At 39.5% G+C, this 17,152-nt stretch overlaps 1 protein-coding gene across 3 annotated transcripts in view; it reads left to right on the plus strand.

Annotated features, from left to right (window-relative positions):
* The window catches only part of PDE7B (phosphodiesterase 7B), a 295,823-nt gene that overhangs the window by 82,890 nt on the left and 195,781 nt on the right, over window positions 1-17,152 (plus strand). For 2 of the 3 annotated variants that reach the window (XM_004422351.3, XM_087444159.1), the window contains one exon: window positions 5,473-5,533. In XM_004422351.3, the coding sequence (XP_004422408.2) occupies window positions 5,473-5,533 (61 nt within the window). Of the gene's footprint in view, window positions 1-5,451; window positions 5,534-17,152 lie in introns of those variants that run through there. The other variant, XM_014781254.2, reaches the window with a different exon arrangement.

Raw genomic sequence — 17,152 nt, forward strand, 5'->3', positions numbered from 1 at the left:
AGATTTTGGGTGTTTCCTCATTTCTGCAATAGCATCCAACATTCAGTCAATAGCTCCATGGGTATCAAAAGACGATGGTGCCCGTAGCTTCTAGCCTCTGGATCACTGCCATGGTGGTGTGTTCTTGAAGGCGACAATCCCAGTGGTGCCTCTTGCTTCCCCACCTTCCCAGTAGTGGCCCACCATCAGCTCTCCTCACAAGCCGTTTTGGCATTTTTGTCTGAGAGTTATTCCCAGAGGCCCAGCCCATAGCCTGTACCTCCAATGATTTTATAAGCACCTAAATCCAAGTATTAAATTCCTTTCGGCTTTAAAAATAAAAAACGCTATAAGAATGGAAAGGAAATAATCAAAGAATCACAGCTTATGAATTGTTTGCTGATAACATTTAACATTACCTACTTGCAGAAAACAGCTATTGTCTCAATTGACATTGGGGCAAACCTCCAAGCAACGAAGATTTCTGTTTTGAGTCTTGTTTGCTCATGTTTTCTCCCATTCAAAGATATCAAGACACTTGCCCTAAAAGATTAGTTGCTGGAGACCTGCTGAGAAACTAATACATTCAAGTGACAGCAAATATTTGGAAAAATAAAAAGAGTGCAAAAGCTTATTTGAAGTAGGAAAAACATTAACTGGTTTAAGAAAGCTAGAAATGCCGCCAGCCAACCAATGTGTGACTTTTCAGTCTTTTGTGTTTTTTACTTCTTTTGAGTATAACAGGTACTATTACTAATATTTGAATATTATTGTCATTTCAGATTTAATTTTCCATTAAGAAAAATAAATTTGCTGAATACTTTTGTGTGATTTTTTAAATTATACCTAAATATCAATTTTTCACAACTAATTTTATGATAAAAGTAATAAAAAAATACAGTTCACTTAAGGGAAATATATTTTATTGCACATTTTGCTGGAACATACAATTTAGCTAATGGAAATTAAATATTTTTAATTAATACTACTAAAATAGATGTGGTATTTTATAACATCCATCTTGTTCTTCCTGACTAAAAGACAAATTTTAGATTTGATATAGAAAACTCTTAATAAATAAGAATTAGCAACCAAATTGTGAAATATTCTGACTTTTAAAATTAAAATATTTCTTCATTTTTAATCCTAAATAATAATATGAGAATTAAAGTAGAATTTTAATGAATGAGTTAGATTTATTAATTCATATTTTTGTATTACAATCTCATCTACAGTAATTTGAATCAGTACATCCTTGTTCATAATAAATTAAAAACTAAATTTGCAATGATACTATGCTGTGGATAACATTACCTTGTTTACAAATGAGAAAGCAAGTTTGGCAAAACCAAATAAACTGCCCGTGACAGCATAGTAGGTCAGCAGAATCGGTAATAGGATTTGAACTTGAACTGGTCTAATGCAAAGCCTACGCTCTAATAGGTGGCAACTCTCACAAATAGCGAGTGGCTAATGAGTGAGAGAAGGGGATGTAAATAGACTTGGTCTACTCGGCCAAGGCCATGAGGAGGCCAACAGTAGCCAGTATTTGGGAATCTACATATACTGGTCAAGCATCAGGTAAGCTATGGGCCTTCATTCTCTCACTCATTGGAGGGGAGTATTCTATAGTGAGTGATACTCTCTGAGCCTCAATTTCTACTCTCACCAAAGACTATGATGAGAGTATATGAGATGGTAGATGTACAGCACTTAGAACAAGGCTTAGCACGTAATATCGGCTAAATCAATGTTAGCTAGTCCACAAATCTTTACTAAGGGCCTGGTATGTATAAGGCACCAGGGTGAAAATCATGAGGCATGTTAGGAACACTAACAACGAAAATGGTTTGGTTCTTCATGGTCTCTGAGGGCAACAGGCATTACACACATGCGTTCATGTGTGGCAGCGTAGCCTACGCGCCACGGGAGGAGAGCATGTGCCAGCAGGATCTCTCTGTGGCTAGCAGGGCCCCAGCCCCTTGGACGGAGATTTCGATAACTATGCCCTATTATTTGGGGGTGGTGTTGGCTGGGAGAGATGGGCACAAACAAGGCAAGTTGGTCTCAGTATTTCAGGCACAGAAGACAAAACAAATATGGAGATCCTAGGGAGAGATGGAATTTTGAGAGTTAGGCAGAACCTGGTGATCAGAACTGGATCAAAGTCAGGGTCATCCAGCAGCAGGGTATCGGGATGGGGAGTCCCAGCATCCATGACCAGGTAGAGCAGCAAGGGAGGAGGGCTACAGCACCCGCAAATGCAACAGGGCCCCAGACCTTCCCCCATGGCATATCCTGCGGTTTTCTGAGACTCGGAGCTTATGACTTCGCCCAATTAATCCCCTAAACTGGGTCATCGCCCTGGGTTGCACAGCAGGCAGCCTGGCAGCAAAGGCCCTGTAAACACTGGCAATGAGTTCTTTCAAGTCCCGAGAACAATCAGATTCCCTCCTGGGCATTGCTTTAAAATCTGGTACCATCATCAGGTAACTTTACAAAGCAGAGCAATTAAAGAACTAGTGAGAGGTGCCTCAGCCATTTCCCAGATGGCCAGGGAGGTGAAGACGAGGAGGAGCACTGCTTGGTCGTCATTGGAAGGGCCACGGTGCCCACCGTTACTGCTCGGTCACTAGCTTATGTGGTCAGTGAACCCAGGCGGGCCCGACTGTTAACGTATGCGTGTTTCACGGGGGTTTCAGAAATGTCTCCTGGATTTGCTCTTGTCCAGGAAAGAGAGCAAGACCCCCACAGCATCACCCCCTCCCAGAGCCATCTGTGTCTTGAGGGGCATATATAAGGCTGCCCTTGGGCTTGGGTAGCCCTGGGAAGTTATGCAACATCCACCCACCATCTGCTGCCAACCCTTGCAGAGGAAGAAGGAAGCTGTCTCGTCCTGGCACATGTGTGAGGCAGGGCTCCAGACTCACTTCCTTGTAGGACCCGGAATACGGATTGATAGAGCTTCCTTGCACTTTGTTTTGCCAAGAAGTTGAAAACACTTCAGAAACCTCTGATCTTTAATTTAAAAATAATTATTAACTCTTTCAGGTCATAAAAAAATACCACTTGAAAAAGCAGGGAATGGACCCAACAATTTGAAAGGGTTTAACCTCAACCAAAACACAAACAAAACAGGAACAGACAGTCGAGTCAGACTCCATGGGTCGTTAACCCTCCCGTTTGCTCTCTGATCTGACTTTGTGACATATGTTAGCATCCCGTGTTGCATACAAAGAAATGAAGCATGAAGAGATTAAATAGCATAATAAATATCACATGATATTAGGTCAGCGGAGTACCCAAGAGAAAAGCTCATGATACAGACTCTCCATTGAGTGTTCAACGCCCTCTTGCAACCTTCGGACACACCCAACCTCCCACCTCAGGTCCAGTCTCTTGACTCACCAAAGCAGCTTGCTTCCTTTCCTTGCCCCTGAGCCAAGTGTCCATCTCTTTGTGCGCAATGTAGAGCATCCCAGAAAATGGGTTGATTTGAATGTAATCAAGTCATCCTTTCCCCTCTCGACCTGCCCCTCTTTGTACCAGAGGGTTTCATCGTTAGGTGTGAAGAACGCAAATTCTCACATCCAGGAAATTTTTTCCCCAGAAGTTATCTTGTCTTATAATATATTGAGTGTAAGTACAATAAAGATAGACAGGAGTGGAATTAACCAAGTAGCGAACAGTGAAAGAAAGACAAAAATGGGCAAATGTAGCACATGGTCAGGCTTCCTAAGGACAAGAAATAAGTGGTGAAAACAAGGTTTTGGGGAAGGCAGTCCAGTCTGATGCTTAATGGCCTCCCTAAGCCCAAGGGAGCTAGGTGCAGAGAAGCAGCATGCAGAGGGCCATTTATCTATTCAGATGGTGTGCATGGGCGCAATTGTTTCTTATTATAAAATGTTTCAAGCATAGAAAACAGTTTAGAGCTGAAGTTAAGTAACAAATCATTACGGAAAGAGTCAATAATGCCTGTATTCCCCACACAATTTCATCACTCTGTATATCTTCCCCTCCCTGAATTTGAAGTTAATTACTCATTGCCTGTTTTTATGCTTTTTCTGTAAATTAATGTAATCCATAAACAGTATGTACTATTTTTATATATTTTCAACTTCATAAAATGGAGATAGTTTTTTTGCTTAACATTGTACTTTTATAGGATTTAAACATTCTATATTTTATATGATTTGAAAATTATATTTTATATGATATGAACATTCTACATTTTATATCATTTGAATATTATACATTCATATGTGCGTATTATATATATAATATGTTTTTACAATATATGTGATGCTAATTCATTCATTTTAACCACCATATAATATTCCAATGTGAGAATAACACATAATTTATCTGTCTTGTAGCTGGACATTGAAGTTGCTTGTGAAAATTTCTCTAGTTACAGTCTAGAAGGTGACTTGCTATGTCACAGGATATGCATGTTTCAACTTAGTAAGGTTGAAATCTACTAAGTAGCAAGTAGAAATCTAGTGAGATTTTGTCAGTTTTTCTCCAAAATGGTTCTATCATTTTATACTCCAACCCACAGTGTGTGAGAGTACCCATTCCTCTACATTCTTGGTGACACTTTTTCTTGCCAGACTTATGAGTTTTGCCACACCAATGAGTTCAAAAAGGGCTCATTTTATCTTTAATTCGCTAGTTCCTGATTATTAAGATGGTTGAATTTATTCTCTCTGTTTATTGACCATTCAGATTTCCTCTTCCATGAACAGCTTGTTCATGTCCTTTATCCGTTTTTCAACTGGATTATTTGTTATTTTCTTATTGATTTGGAGGATTCCTTTGTATATCCACGTACTAACCATTTGTCAATCGTATACATGAATGTGATCTACTCTTAAATAACTGATTATATCTCTAGAGTTTGCTTTGCACACAACTTCCAACAAGCAAGTTAAAACTGAGATATAGAGAAGAAAGTTGATATTTCCATGAGTCTGTGGGTTCCAGGAAAGCATTCTGAGTGCCACTTTTTCATGATTTCTTATTTGTTTTGCCCCGAAGTTCAGAGAGTTAAGTATCAGCCACCTAGTTTTGTGCTTGGTAATGTCTGTGCTTGATTGCAGAGTGGGTAGTTTAGAATAATCCAAGGGCTGTAGAAGGATCAGTTTTGAGAGAGATTAATCTCCAATTATTAGGTCTAATAGACTGCATATCGTCTACCGAAATAGAACCCGTTAGACTCTGGGTGCCTCTCTGGCGGTGACTCCTCACAGGAGGGTGCAGAATCAGCTCCAGGCAGGGCCATGAGGCATGCAGGACCATCTATCCCAACTCACCTCTCAAATATGAACCACTAGGAAAGTCGCTGTTCATGACATCGGTCCCTAGACTCAGGTAACCAAGGAAAACTTGAAGGGAGAAAAATGAGATCATGATGTCAGGTTGCCTGGATGTGTCGCCTTGGGAATCCTGATGTGAAATCTTAAAATAACTATGGCTTTCTTTCTCTTTCAGAGGTGTGGCGAAATCTTGTTTGAAAACCCTGATCAGAATGTCAAATGTGTTTGCATGCTAGGTAAGCAAGCTTCTCCTTTTAGATATTTGAAGCGTTTTGGTGTTGTGTGGACTTACCGTGGTTCCGTTGCATTGCTGTCTCTTGTTCTATATCGCAGAGGCTTGTAGGCTCCTTTGCAGGTTTACAGGCAGCTATAACACATTTATATGTGGAACACTTGATGATGAAAACGGGTTTTGATTTTAGATAACTGTCAATAGTCAGGAACCGTGCTTCTGAGTCTTTCAAAATTTTTCTGGGATCATCTGCATAGCACAGAATTAGGTGCTTTGTATTCATGCAACTGTGATAAGAAACTAAGAATCATATTGTAATTTCTAAACTAGAAATGATAAGCTAGGTAAGTAAGCTATTAATAATTCACATCACAGCACCGAGCCCTTACTCACAATGCCTGGGAGAAACATACATTTGAACTCATCTGAAGGCTGCACAACAACTACCCACACAGCATTTGTAATAAAATTGCAACCTTGTAATGAATAATCAGTTGTTCTTATGGGGCAATATATCACCAGTGCCTTTCACAAACTCTTTGATATATAATATTCTGTTAAGAAACGAAGTTGATGTTATTTTTCTCATTTTATAGGTTAGAAAACTAGTACAGAGACTATAAGTGATGCACTTAACCTTGAAGTGAGAAATGGTCCAAATCACGAAATGAAAGTTTCTAAACTGTAAAATTTTATGTCCAGTGTTTAGATCTTACTTAAGCCATTAAGCTACGTGCAATGAACTTTCAATTAGTTATAATCATAGAACAAAACAGTAGGATGGATAAATAAAAATAATCCTTGAATTTGACTTTCACCAAAATTTCACCCTTGTCTATGCCAACTTTGAACCATACTCATAAGCAAAGAACAAAATGATTTGTTTTAGCTTGTTCCTTTTCTCTGGCTACCTCATATGTTGGCAGCCTGGGTTATTGGTGAGGTGATGTGAAAGCAGACAGCAAGATAAGTAGAGGCAAAGGAAGGTCTTGGTAATTTGTAATCCAAGATAATCACATAAATAATCAAAGATTGCTCATGACTTAAAAACAAAAACAAAAACAGATACTTTATTTTCCTAGCTTTCTGATCATTCTTATTTTCTTATACTAGTGTTTAAACATAAACATAAACATAAACACTAGTATAAGTATAAGAGCACATGTGCAACTCTGTTGCAGTTATTATATATTTTTATTTTGTTAAGACGGTGGCTACATAGTAACAGATCCATCGGAAAATGAACATTTTACTGAAAGCACATGAACAATGAACATAGCATAGCATTTGTACACCTATTTCAAATATTCAATATTCCTTTCCCTTAACCATGAAAATGCCTCAAAAATGCTAATAGTTCAGAGTGCAAACTAGATATATAGACAGATAGAGACACAAGCAGAAAAAATTCCTTTGTCCAGCCATATGTCCCAACCTTGAACTTAGGAAACCATCTTACCAACCATATCAGATCTATTCATTAATTCCTTCATTTAATTTTCACAATAACAAGATGAAGTTGGTGCTATTACTATCTTCATTTTACAGATGAGAAAAGGGGGGCAAATGATCAGATACCGTGGGTACCTTAACATCACTAAAATATTGTTTGATTATAGCTTTTACCTGATCTGGTAACTTGAATCAGTTTTCAACCAATGTTGATTTTAAGCACATGAGCACATCATCTATTTTGGCTGAATTTTCCCTTGTCCTGGCTCCCATGCGTGTTGCTTACCTTGTTACCTTACCTTGAGGACAAGGACAGCAATAGACTATCTACTGCCTGTAGACCGACTTCATTTAAAGTAAGATCAATCCTCTTTCCATCTCTTCTAGATCACATGGTATGGTTTATATGCTGCCAGAAGACATTCCTGGCCACCAAATACACCCCCAATGAATCTGCCAGATTGCACAAAACTATAAAACTGGAAACATATTTATATAAATCAGTTTTTATATTACTACTACTATCATAATAATTACAATTGAACACTTACATATGTGACAGGTGAAGTCCATCCTAAGCACCTTCCATAATTAGATCATTTATCCTAAGTAAGTTAAAACATGACCTCTCTTTCAACATATAGATATCCTTGGCAATGGCAGTATATTATTGAACTTGTAGGTTTCATTAGTTTATAAGATTTCTATTTTCTTAGTAGTATAGAACTAACAATACAGAGGAACGATGAGAATAGTTTTTTTTAGTTTGATGACACAGGAAAAAGAAGGATGAAATAGGAAGAACAACTGTACGTTTTACCTTTAAAATGGATGGTGGGGGCCGGCCCAGTGGCACAAGTGGTTAAGTGCGCGCGCTCCGCTGCGGCGGCCCGGGGTTCGCGGGTTCAGATCCCGGGCGTGCACGGACGCACCGCTTGTCAGGCCATGCTGTGGCGGCGTCCCATATAAAGTGGAGGAAGACGGGCATGGATGTTAGCCCAGGGCCAATCTTCCTCAGCATAAAGAGGCGGATTGGCAGATGTTAGCTCAGGGCTGATCTTCCTCACACACACACACAAAAAACAGATGGTAAATATTCATTAAATGTCAAAGATAATACTCTATCTAGAGAGTTTGAGTTACTTATATACTGAAAATTGTCTGTGCCTTCAAGGAGCTTACATCTAAGAAGGCTTAGACTTTTTCCTACTTATCTTTTTAAGAGGATTGCTACAAAACTTAATTGAAACATTTACAAAGTCCTTTGAAATCTTGGATGAAAGAGAATACCACCATAAATCATATGGACATCAGTGCACACAGATCAGCCTTCCCTTAGCATGTGTCCACCTGAAGCCCAAGGCTGCCATTTCATAGCAAGACTGCGCAAGACGATAAGAAAAGAAGCGAAGTTGAATGGTTTTTTCCCTTAAAACAAGAGAAAATCAAGTTATGAACATGCAACTCACTAAAACTGAGACCACGTCTTGTATTTCAAGAAAGGGTGTCTGTATTAACACAACAACAGCCAAGCCCACCTCACAGTGGTCTGAGGTATTAATCGGTTTGTTGCTTCTTTTGAGAGAAAACTGTGACTAGGCCCTTATGACTTGAGGCATTTCTTGAGGGAAATTTCTATCTCCAACAGTAAAGGATAAGGAGTCTCTGGTATTTTAAGGGAATATTAAGTTTTCTAAGTGTTGCCAATCATGAATGTAGTTTGTATTTTTGGACGTAATGTTATAATGTTGAATAAATCAAAATTTCCTAACAAGAAAACCAAATATATAAAGTCAGCATTTCCTAAATTTCACCCCTGATCTTTCTGCCACCCTAGTATTGAGACCCCGGATGGAGGCCAAACTGAGACATCCACAGCTTCAAATTGTCAACCTCTCCGGCCACTGTCCCTGAGAGCCCCATCTTTCCCCCACACACCCAGGTTTGGGGGCCCTGCCTGGACCCCAGCTGTGCTCGGGTTTCAGCACAGTTGAGATGGATTCGGAAGAAGGTCACTAGCCAGGGACACCATCCGCAGTTTTCTTCTCTCCCACTGGCGTGTCCCCAAATCATTCTGAAAAACACAATTTTTGTGCTTTTTTCTACCTCACCGCTTCCACAAGTAAGCCATCCTCACAAAGCAATGCTTCTGAATCATGTTAAATGAGACGCAAGTGTGCAACTCACCTCGCGTTACTCTGAAGCACTGAATTCAATGCAGTTTTAAGTGGGAGCAAATTACGGTCACGTATGGGTCTTATGGGGAATCATTTCTGGGTTCAGGGAAATAGTTCATATTGGATATGAAAGTAAATAAGGCTGAACTGCAGAGCTGGCTGCACTGAGTATAAACTATTTATTCCTCAAAATTCCCTCAGAGAGGGCAAATGTGGATGGGCAGGTTAAGCACCAAATTGTAATAAATGTTGCTTTCTGCTTTCTGCTTTCCTTCACCCTTAGAACAAGTGTTCAAAACTCCTTCCTCCTCATCTCCCTCCTTTTTTAAAATTTGGCCATAAGATTTCTCTCAAGTGCCAACTGACCTCAGAAGTTTTTATCACTGCAGATGCCCCTTGACTTACAATTGGGTTATGTCACAATAAACCCATCCAAAGTTGAGAATATCATACATTGAAAATGCATTTAATCCCCCTCATCTACCGAACATCCTAGCATAACCTATCTTACCTTCAGCGTGCTCAGACTCTTACATCAGCTTATAGTTTGGGCAAAATCATCTATCACAAAGCCTATTTTATAACAAAGTGTTGACTTTCTCATGTAACTGATTGAAACTGTACTGAGAGTGAAAACAGAATGGTTGGATGGGTACAGAATGTCAGTGTACCAGTTGTTCACCCTCGTGACCGCGGGGCAACGGGGAGCTGCGCTCGCTGCTCCTGCCCAGCACCACGAAAGACCATCATAGAGCATAACACTAGCCTGGGAAAAGATCAAAACTCAAAAAAGTACACTTTCTACTGAATGCATATGGCTTTTGCACCAGTGTAAAGTTGAAAAATCCTAAGTTGAACCATCATAAGTCGGATACTGTCTGTATATCAAAGGGTGTATTACCATATAGCAAGAGAGGTATGTAAATTAGGTATAATGAACTGATACCAAGGATTAAGGAACTGGAGGAGGAATTACCTCTCATTGCACAGTTAGTGTATGAAGTATGGTGAGTTACCAAAAGGATTTTACTTTTCAAGCATAATGACACTGTTGAGACAAAGAGCCGAGAGTATTTAAAGAAACTACATAAAACGATCAATGTTGATTTACTTCTTAGTTCATGTGCTAACCTTACTCTGTGAAATGATAAATCCTGGGAAAAGAAACTTTCAAAAATTCCCAACCAGACTTGACACCTCTTGTAACCCCTTCTTTCCTCTTATTCTTAGAGTGACGTTCGTTTAAACAGTAAGCCTTAATTTGTAATTTATGATATTTTGTTGCCTAAATTTCTCCATTCTCTTTATCAAAGTTTAATTTTTTCCGATTTGAAATTTCCAGTGGCCCTGCTTTTGTTTCTTGTGGTATTCCTCCATCCTCATTGGTGTCATGTCATTTGAATGTAACGTATGCACTTTCTTACCTACCATGGCTTAGAAGGGCATGTTCATATCATCAGGTTTCTGGCTGAAGTTTATTATAAATCATTTAAAGGGACTGCCAGTTTTCAAAACAATAGAATACCATAAAATCAATATTTTATTAACATTCAACACGAGCATAGAGAGACTTACTTCCTAGTCCTACCTCTGAAAAATTAACTGTGTCTTTTAAGCTTCAATTTATAGTTTTTCTGCAAAATAGAAAACCATCCATCCTTCCTAGCCCAGGGTTGTTATGGTGACAGAACAAGATGTTCTGTGAGAGACATTGCCTGCTATGATACCCAAAATATGGCTTGTGCATCACTCAATTGATAAATAAATAATAAACAATTGAAAATAAACAAATTGATAACAAACAATAATAAATAAACTAATCATTAATAAATTACTTATTGATGACGTTAATAGTGTTTAGAAAAGCAACTGAAAAGCCAAATAACTATATAAATGTGGGGGCAATTTTTTAAAATATTAAATGCATTCCTCCAAATAGTGCAGTGCCTCAAAGGCATTCATCCAGTATTCATTCAGCAGATGTGCACTGAGCACCCACTACATGCAAGGTACTGTGTTAGGTTCTGGGATGCAAAGACCAGTGTCCTGCCCTCAGAGGGCTTACAGTCCAAGAACAGACTCAAGTCTTGAATCTAAAATCTGCAAGACCCTCTTGAGAGTTACAAATGAGACAAAAGATATAAACTGTGTCTTCAAAAGATGGGATGAGTGCATCCAGCGGGGCTATGAAGATGTGTGGCTTCAGGTATGCAAGGCTGAGAAAGTGCCAGCATTCTGGGTGGACACAGGACTGTATTCAAAAGCCCAGATACAGGAACGCAAGAATACGGGAGGTGGCAGTGAGGGCTGCACGCCACAGGGATGATGAAAGGAAAAATTGGAGAGGAAATTGAGGCCTTACTGTAGACAGTGTGACTGTTATCATGGGCTCTAAAAAGAACAGAAGATCAGATAAAAGAGAGTTCTGGTCTCTTTTATTTAGTTAGAAAGTATTTTTGTAGTTCTAGAGTATTATAGAATAGTCTATAAACAACTTTCTCCTGGGCAGTATTAAGTACAGCCATTCACCAGGTACTTGTGAGATTAAATAATTTTAACTCAATATATACTTAAACCTGATGACCTGAATTCTAGGTTTGATTTTTTTTAAATATATGTTAATTTTATCTCTTCCCCTTGATATCAAATATCATAGTATTTTATTTAAGTAAAACAGTATTGTCATCTTTTTTACTAGAGAAAGTTGATATTTTTTCACTTTTTCAAATTTAGTCATCTAAAATAGGAGTTTTTTTATGTTAATATTTTGCTCGTATCACTGGCATTGGCCTGTGATTTTTGTACATGGACAATTTTGAGGTCTATAAATTTTTTCTTAAAAATCAATACACAATCTGTTTTAAGGCAAAGTAATAGCTAGTATCACAGTGGGCCACTGTGGTGTAGTGGAAAGAACAGGGCATTTAAAGACTGGCCTCAGACAAGTCACTGAGTTGTAGACCTCAGTTCACCCTTCCCTAAAATAGGATAGTATATAATAATAATAATATTGTTATCTACTTTGTTGGGTTCATTGAGGATCACATAACACCATAAATATTAAAACATTCCATAAACTTATAGAGATATGAGAAATATAAGTAATATTTTTATTAATATTAATAACTAATTTTTTCTACATCCTTGAATTTCATTTTATATTAGTAGTATTTTTATATGCAAACTGACAGCTTTGGTGTAATTCAAATATTAAACTATCTCCATTTGGTTCAAGTGAATAGGTATTTTCAAGTGCATGTTTCCAATCTAGAAATAAGCATGTTATCCTCATAGGTGTTTAAAGAAAGATTATTGTAAGGACTATTTTACATGCAGTTGACTTTAAAAGTGAAGGTTTATGTTTAAAGACAAAATTTTTCAAGTTGCTTAACTTTGATTTGTCAAGATTAAAATGTCTCGGGAATTTGAATTGATTTTAACTTGCACTTACAAAGCACTCCATTCGTATCATATGGATACATCAATTCACTCTTTCAAATGCATGTTTGTGGATGATGTTGTCTACCTCTCAAAGAGAGTAAACTGAAACCTGGATATTCCCAGGAAAGGGCAGTGGGGGCATTATCCCCATCACTCACCCAGGGCCCTGCCTTGTTTTCCTTTTCATTGCTCTTGTCACCAAATGACATGTTTTATATTTGTTTGTTTGTTCATCACTGTGTCCCAGCCTCACCCCACCACACACCCATAGACACAGAATGTACATATCATGACGGCAAGGATTTAGTGTTATTCACCACTGAATGCCCAGCATCTGGAATAGTGTCTAGCCACCTAGCCCCTGACAAGAACTCAATATTGCTGAATGAACACATGCTGATGCACTGTGAGAAGAGCATGGTCATCTGTAGGGCGTGGCCGAGATGTGCCAAAGACTGGTTGGTATAGCATATGAAACTGTCTGCTAACTCAGCCAAGGGGTGGGTCAGCTCCTACAGGAACTAATCGCCGTTTCCCAAGCACATTACTCTCGGTTACAGGATGAGAAATATGTAGTTCTCTACAAATAGGCAATTAGAATCTATCCTAAGATTCAGGTGATTAACAAATATTTTTGAGCTCTACTGTATGCCCAACCCTCTGCTGGGGTACTTTGAATGTTGATAAAATAATGAGCAAGGTAGAGTCCCTGTTGCCACAGAGTTTATTCTCCTGCAGATGGAATATCGTGTTGAGAAAACAGGGGGAGGCCCATTATTTTATCTTCTCTATGTTTATAGGAATATACAGAAAATTATTTCACCCTGAGGTTTATGATTTAAAAGACTTTCTACATTATCCCACTGCCTTTTAAAATGTTTTATTTGGAAGTCAATACTGCCTTGCATAAGGAAAATAAGTTTCCTAGTTTCATGGTTGCTTTCTGTGGAATGTTGCAGCATTTCCACAAAAACAAAACACTGCACGTTTGAATGCAGCTGGGAACCAGGGCTCAGGTGAGAACTAGCTGCAGGAAACAATGCAAGCAGAGGCCAACTACCAGAGCTGAAGGTGTCCAACCCGAAAGTGTAGAAGTGTTAGTCTTGTGCTAGCTCCATTTTCTGTCTGAAGGCAGAGAAAATGAGATCTATCACCCTTCATACAAGGCTGAAATTTGTTCAATCAACAAACATTTATATGTACATATTGTGTGCCAGGGTAGGGATGCAAAGACATCGAAGTTCTTGTTCCTGCCCTCAAGAAGCTCTCGATCTAGTGGGGCAGGGACAACGACACAGACAATGACAATATAGCATGTAAATCATGAGAAGGGTGGGCCGGAGTCTGTGGGAAGGGGAAGGGTGACGTGGTGTCGGGAAAGGCCTCTACAAGTGGTGATAAGGAGCCAAGGGTCAAAGAGAAGCAGCAGACAGCCTGTGAGGCTGGAAGGGGCGGCCCACGGGAAAGGCGCTGGCATCTCTGGGCAGGAGGAGCAGCAGGTGCAGGAAGCTTGATGTGACCAGTCAGAGAAACTGCAAGTCACTATGCCTGGAGAGTAGAACAAGAAGAAAGAAATGATAGGACAATGAGTGTGGGGAGGAAGGTGAGGCACATTCTAAAAGGTTCTTCTAACAAAGAACCATTGAAAGATGTTTCAACAGAGGAACTGCAAGGTGAGATACACATTTTAGAGGGATCACCTGGTCAGAGTAGAGAATGCACTGGAGGAAAAGACTGGATAAAGAGAAACCAGTTTAGGACACTACAGCAATTACCAGGTGAGAAATGATGAGTCCTGTCCGAACTGAGACAACACTGGGGAGGACAGAGGCACAAGATCCAGGAGACTTTGAGAGAGGGGGATACAACTTTACAATGGATCGAGTGTAGGAAACGCAGGTAAATAGAGAATAGAGAAAGGTGCTGTGTCCGTGTCTCCCTCTCCCCCCAACCCCACCACCCCACCGCCCAGGGGGCAAGACAAGAAAGTCAGATTTGCAACTAGGGAAAACTAGGAGTTAAATTTTGGACACAGTAAATATGAGATGCCCAAAGATCTCTCAGATGCAGTAGGGAGCCTGGAGGTCACAACAGTGACCTGCAGGTAGGTGAGGGTGACAACAGTCGGCCATGACATCGCCCAGGGGACAGGGAGGAGGGGGATGGAGGTGCGCCTAGAACGCTGGAAGCATCATGTTGAAGGGTTGAGCAGGTTCCAGAGGAGTCTAAAGAAGCCTAAATTAGGAGATTGAGAATGAGTGGACAGAGAGACCAAAGGAGAACAAGAGAGAACGGCATCATCTTAGCCAACAGGAGAGTTTCAGAAGGAAGATGGTGATAAAAATGTGAAATACCATCAAAGGGAAATGAGATCAAGCCTAGAAGGTGTTCCTGGGCCTTAGGAACCTGAAGGCAATGCCAACAGAAGAATCCCTAGTGAAACGGCGAAGGTAGGAGGGCGGAGCGGGGCCAAACAGCAGAGGACCAGGAGGTCGCTGCTCTGTCAAGAAATCTGTGTGGGTGACATGACAGTGCTTGGCAGGAGGTCTTCAAACGGGAAAGAATTGAGAATGTTTTGACTCAGAGAGGAAAGAGCAAGTAGAGGAAGCGGTTGAATATTTCTGAAGATAAAGTGAGTAATTGTGAGACTTCAGCTTCATCCCACGGTGACCGAGAGAAGGCAGAGGAAGGATGGAGACACGTCCCTCAGGGTGGAGATGGGCAGAAACCAAAAGGATGTCCATCTGACTGCTTCCCCTCTTTTAAGAAGAAAGCATGCTATTCCAAAGAGAGGAGGGAGGGCAGTAGTGGAGGCAAGCATACAGAGATAGGTAGAGGTGTGAAATCAGTATAGGAAATAAGAAAAAACCCACCCGAGAGAAGTAAATGGCATTAGTGGGAAGCAGTGCTGAGGTTAGAATCTATGACCTAAACATCAATGAAATAAATAAAATAAAAAATACATAAGACACAAACTATTCCAAACACAGATTCCAGAGAACTACCTGCTCCTGTCCATGCACATCGTCCCCTTCCATTTTCTCCTTAGCCGCTGCCTCCTCCTCCAACGGCCAGTCGAGGCAACCTGCACGGGGCTGCCTTCCTTGACCCTAATTCACAAGCCCCTCTCTCATACTCTAAATATTGAACTATTTCTCCATTTCCCCATCTAGTACGCATATTCCAAGAGAGTAGGTCTCTATCTTATTTATCTTTGTATCCCTAGCACCCAGAATTACCCTAAAACTCCAAAGGAGCACAAAAAAAAATTCCTAATGAAGGTAAAAGAAAAGTGTATGGTTATGTATTTGCCCCTAACCTTCTCCTCTGACCTCACGGTGCCTCAAAGAGGCTCTTTTCTGACCTTTCTTGGCCTAAAAGGGGGTGCCTCCACATCCGCCTCCCAACTGTCAAGGAGACCAAAGGTGCTAAATGATTTGAGCTCTGGGGGCACCAGTGTCTCCTGAGCTGGCCCATCCCCTGGCCAACCACATGAGAACTGCCTCTTCCTCCTCAGCCCTCCTCCTCTGGTTTGTTTCCCCTCTGACAAATTTCATTCAAAGGCTCTTTACTCTCTGGATGAGTCCACCTAGGAATCCTTGTATGCATCAAACATTATAAAAAATGTTCCAGAGACAATGTCATTTTTGTTTTGACCCAAAAACAATGTTAGGCTTTTTACTGGAAGGAATACAGATTATAATTGTAGTTCATTGTAAATTTATATCTTTTTAACAGACAAATTATTCCTCTAGCCTAGCTATTCAGAGTGGCTTAAGAAGTCCCAACCTGTCAATCTCAAGCCACCTGCCTTGCCAGCTATAAGTATATAATGTTTTCTAATGTGTATAGATTATAAACATTCACAAAATATAGAGATTTTCAAAGAATGACACAAAGTTATGTACATTATAAAAGACACACAAAAGAATAATTTTAAAGTATTGAAAAAATAAATATTTGTTTCCATTCTATCAACTGCTCTCTTTGATCAAAACATTTCTTTGTCATATCTAAACACCAAAGGATATTTTATTAACTTGCCAGTTCCAAAGAAACAACTAACTGGTAGTATAGAAAGCTTAGCTTCCATAAGCCCAAAACTTTCACATCTGACTAATTAATGCAAGTGTTCAACTTCTGTGAAGCTAGCTTGGACACTATCAAAATTACTGATCTTAAAGGCAAATCTAAAAGTTGGTTATATATAACAATAAGCACACACGAAGAATTTGCTTTTGCCTACTGTAAGGAAGGCAACCACATACAAGTTCAGTACATTTGATTTACAGTCAATATTTTAAACATTTTACATTTGTAACTTATTGAGATAGTCAATATTATGACATTTTATCTTTACCTAAATTATGGATTCTAAGGGCTCTCGTTCTACATGGCACAGTAGAAAATTGGAGGTTTCATTCTGAAAGAGGCCCTCATGTTTCTAAATATAAGAGAATAATGCCAGAAATACTAATAGGATATAGAATTCCATAAGGTTGGTAAACATCAGTATCTTCATTGTTCACTGATAATCATATACTACAAATCTG

The sequence above is a fragment of the Ceratotherium simum genome, chromosome 19 (genome assembly GCF_057802395.1).
Source record: "Ceratotherium simum simum isolate JZ-2026a chromosome 19, ASM5780239v1, whole genome shotgun sequence".
In the NCBI taxonomy this organism is placed as follows: domain Eukaryota; kingdom Metazoa; phylum Chordata; class Mammalia; order Perissodactyla; family Rhinocerotidae; genus Ceratotherium; species Ceratotherium simum.